This window comes from Batrachochytrium dendrobatidis (genome assembly GCF_000203795.2).
Source record: "Batrachochytrium dendrobatidis JAM81 unplaced genomic scaffold BATDEscaffold_15, whole genome shotgun sequence".
NCBI lineage: Eukaryota > Fungi > Chytridiomycota > Chytridiomycetes > Rhizophydiales > Batrachochytrium > Batrachochytrium dendrobatidis.
In genome coordinates this window covers 340,572-344,750 of record NW_006281113.1, presented here as the reverse complement: position 1 = coordinate 344,750, position 4,179 = coordinate 340,572, and the positions used below count along the sequence as shown (strand labels likewise).

The 4,179-nt window shown below is 39.1% G+C and overlaps 2 protein-coding genes across 2 annotated transcripts in view; one reads left to right on the top strand and one right to left on the bottom strand.

The window, feature by feature from the left end:
- Positions 1-711: 711 nt before the first annotated feature.
- On the bottom strand, positions 712-3,393 carry BATDEDRAFT_92062 (uncharacterized protein; the record flags this gene model as incomplete). The annotated part of the gene is made up of 10 exons (XM_006682213.1): positions 712-891; positions 957-1,169; positions 1,263-1,488; positions 1,564-1,619; positions 1,723-1,815; positions 1,893-1,976; positions 2,080-2,162; positions 2,272-2,369; positions 2,495-3,149; positions 3,369-3,393. The coding sequence occupies 10 exons, from the start codon at positions 3,391-3,393 to the stop codon at positions 712-714; spliced, it is 1,713 nt and encodes a 570-aa protein (XP_006682276.1).
- Positions 3,394-3,584: 191 nt separating this feature from the next.
- The window catches only part of BATDEDRAFT_27890 (uncharacterized protein), a gene marked incomplete at both ends in the record, with an annotated part of 5,745 nt that continues 5,150 nt past the window's right edge, over positions 3,585-4,179 (top strand). Inside the window, 3 exons of the mRNA XM_006682120.1 lie at positions 3,585-3,735; positions 3,964-4,024; positions 4,051-4,145. Coding sequence (XP_006682183.1) covers positions 3,585-3,735; positions 3,964-4,024; positions 4,051-4,145 — 307 coding nt within the window. The remainder of the gene's footprint in view (positions 3,736-3,963; positions 4,025-4,050; positions 4,146-4,179) is intronic.

Here is a 4,179-nt window from a genome sequence, read left to right as displayed (position 1 = left end):
CATCAACTATATATCCAATGATTAGAACTGCCCAGGCTACAACCTCAGCTATCGGCTGTTGAATCAGATCTGAATCAAGATGTCGATCGAATTACTCGAATGCACAACCAGTTCACTACTGTATTGGCAGAATATAACGAATTTGCAAGTAACAAATATGATATACAACAGTGTTTTTGTAATCCATACTAACCAGTTTATTCAAAATAGAATATGGCCGTGTCTCAGCTGTTTTTGCAATATCACTATATTTTGGCAGAGCTCGAGCAAAAGTTGTCAGTAGCTAATTGATTGGCTTCCATAGTAAGCAAAATCGCTGGGCTCTCTGTTGACTATAAATCTCATTTTCTCCAGCTTTTAGGATATACTCCAGAGCTTAGCATACCTTGGCAGTCATGAAACGTACACTTGTATTTTACCACTGAGCGCGAAAATACTACATCTTTGCTCTGAATGGATGGTCACGAATGTTGCATTGAATGAATCTCCTGGTGGAGCCAAACTATGAATTTGAACTACTTGAACATTTCAAACTTTTGAATACCTAGACATGCTAATATTTTGGTTTGTTAGTAATAAAAGATATGCTGTCGTGTATGCTTATCGATTTCCAATGCTTTGTATGGTTGCACTAAAATAGCGACACGGAAGCATTCTGCCAACTAGCTCCAGAGTTTACAATGTGTTTGCGTTGCATATATTTTAATTCATTTATTGCTGAGTAGTGTCATCAGGAAGACTGCCATTGTCACTTTGTGCAATCTCATTTTGCTCACTTATGGCTCCGTCTTGCACTACTTCAGAATCGGCTATTTCAAAAAATGGGTTCCGTGTGTTCAAAAGTGATACCAGTTGCTGGTACTGTACAGACTCTGCATCAATTGAATTATACTAAAAAATAATGTTAAAATCGATTTCCAAGTATCAAGATTATTATAATAATTTAATACGATTACCTGTAAATTGAGTCGAAATACACCGAGTAAGCCATCTGGGGACTGATCGTTGGTGGTTTCTTGTTCAATAATTGCGTCACTGAGCGCTTTGAGTCCCAACATCCCAATACCATTATGAGAGAGATTCAGGCTGTTTAGGGTTCGATTTCCCAAAAGATACCATTGTCCGTTAAATTCAAACATTGGCTCAACACTGCTAGCAGACTCCATGTTCTAAAAATTAAAGCGACATGATTGTGATATTAGATTCAGTTGGCCAATATTTGAACATAAAAGACTGGTGTCTTGAGTATAGAAGCCACCTACTTCGTCCATATCTTCCTTTGTATCTTCCAATTTAACCTTTTTTCCGACTTTTGTTGGTAAAGCGCATTTCTTGTCCTTTCCCTTTCTATCGTCTGTTCCATTTGAAACCATTTTTTTGTTCTTGTCGTCTGGGGTTTTGATGGGTCTTTGTGTAGCAACAACATCCAGTCCTTTTTTGGAAAGTGGCTTGGGTTTAGCTTTCCCCTTATCGTCTTTCTTGTCATCACTATCGGTATGAATAAAAATTGAGTAGTATCATTTAGTTCTGAATGAGCAAGCTTTAAAACAGATATACACGTACAATGGTTTTGCCGAAGCGCCTCTGCCTGCTCGATTCTTTTTTTTAGATGCAGTATCCTAAAAATGCAGTAGAAATGATAGTATTCCAATGAATGATGCATGATCACTGCATGTATTTGAATGCTGAATGTAAATATCAAGTAAACTGATATACACCTACATCTTCCATATCATGTCGCAATCGATCCATTTCGGCAAGCTGTTTGCGTCGATTTTGCAATTCTTCTTGGGTCAATAAATAGTTTGAAAGGCACTAGATATAATTTACATTCCGTTACATTTGCATATATACTTTTTGATCAGACAACAATTGATTGCAGCGTTATATACCTTGGCAAACGAAGCAGCACCCTCATCTCCAATTGTATTCTTTCCAAGCGAAAGAACCTGTAAATTGCAGCCAAACCGAAGGGACTAGTGTATTATTTTCAAATTCACAAAAGGATTAAAGCTAGAGATATTTGGCCCATTAAACTAGACATGAATTCATCCAAATCTATTGCAAAGTTCCACTCACCTCGGCCAGTATTTCCGCGCCGTCTTTTGTAATACGATTGTCCCACAGATTGAGATTAGACAAGGATCGATTTACTTTTAATGCTGCAGAAAATGATTGACACCAATGTCCGAAATCCCATTCCTCGAAGTGACAGTGATTTTAGCATTGAGTCGTCACCAAGAAAACTCGAGTAAAATGATTCTGGTATACTTGGGTTCTGGTCAAGAGCGAGCGTGCGGATATTGATGGTTGGAATGGCTGTCGCCAATAGATTAGCATGCGACTCTGTCAATCCGCAATTCCAGAAACTGCATTCAAGCGCTTCATTAGTCGAGATATCCAATTCAGCAACACACTTGAAAAAGTGTACGGGCTAAAGCATCATGCACGATGCAATTTCCTGAAATGGCATATTTTCCAGTGCTGTACTTACTTTAGATGAGTGATCGTGGAACATGCCGTAATGGCCAGATTAATAGCTTCCATGGTTGGTATGGAGACTTTCCATCCTCGCACTTCAATCTTGTACACCTCCTCTTCATATTCATACTCGTTGGATTCAACATCGATTGTAGGGGAAAATTTAAATCGTGACTGATAATTGATATTTGGAATTGAAAAGATTCGTGAATGGCGTAGTTTTGTAGTGCTCGTGCTTAAATCTGGCATGCTGCGTTTAGTCTTTTCCAAATGCGATTTTGGTGCATGTGTTGTACTGCGTGCAGGTAGCGAAATGAGGGTTGTAGCGCTGACATGGTTACCTTCATCTGAGTGGATTCCGCCTGGTGGATTCGACTTTATGTTTGGAGTAGCCTCGACATAATGATCTTCAGCAGATACAGCTTGACTATCTTGAGACGCACGACCACCGTATTTTCCTAGCAAGTTGGAATCTCCAGTCAGATCTAGCTTGGAACGGCGCATATCATCAGCAACTGATACATTTGTCGTATCCACATTTTGAGGCGAGTAATATGGAAGTGGAGGCAATGGTAGACCGAATTTCAATACATTGAATGGTTTGATACCCAAACGACGGCATGTCTCTGTATAGTCTTGCTCGAAATTACCAGTCAAGTCCTGCTGCACTATTTTATTGCAAATTAAAATGCACGTATTTAGCTGGATGGTTTATTTTTGAATTCAAGTGGATACGCATTGTATTGGTCCAATACTGTTGATAATGAAATGCCAGCAGTAACTGGATACAATAGAATGTACAGAATGAAATAGATATATGTGGCTACACGACACATGCATTTCCCAATGGAAACAGTTATTCAAATCAAGTTTCTAGTCAACTACACCTTCGTTATTTATTTCTTCCGACATTTTTAGTTTAATTCCAAAGTTGACGTGCATGCACAGAACACATGGTTGGTCCTCAGGTGAAGCAGTTGTCGCTCTTGAATCAATCGATTTGTAAAAACATATCAATCGAGTTACGAGACTGTTGGATTCTCTTGAATCATAAAACCACCTTCAAGTCGCGCACGACTCGACCCAAAACTTGAATAGTTTGCATGAGTCAAATCGAGCAGAATGTGCTAGCATTCACCACTGGATTGGCCTTGACGCTGACAGTCTATACTATCTGGACTAGCTTTCAAGAAACTACTTTTATCAGCCATTCTTCTGAATCAAAAAAACGCATTTCTTCTAAACCAGAGGACAGTGAGTGAACCATCAAGTCTGGGATTTAGTATTATGAATCGGGGATTTAGTTTGCAGTCCAGTCCATTAGTCTGGCATATGAGCGTGGTCATTGTTGTAAAGTTGTTGATGGAATGACTTGTTTCGTCATACCAATCACTGTGGACTTGACATGAAGCTTGAATGCATTGCATATTCCAACCTCTTGTGGATTGGACGGTTATTGATTTTGCTTGTTTGAACTATTAGCACTAAGTCTCGAAGCGCTGGCCGAGTTGAGTCGATCTGGAAATCTGTTACTTCAAGATAGGTGTGCTTGCATTGCTCAATGTATAGCCTGTTGAGTCAATGTAGTTCAGCAAGTATTACAGCTGCTGAATTCAATATAATTTATAGTGCATCTCAAATCTTATTGGACAGAGCCATGTCAGGTAATTCATTGTATCGAGTAAATATCTGCTGTTT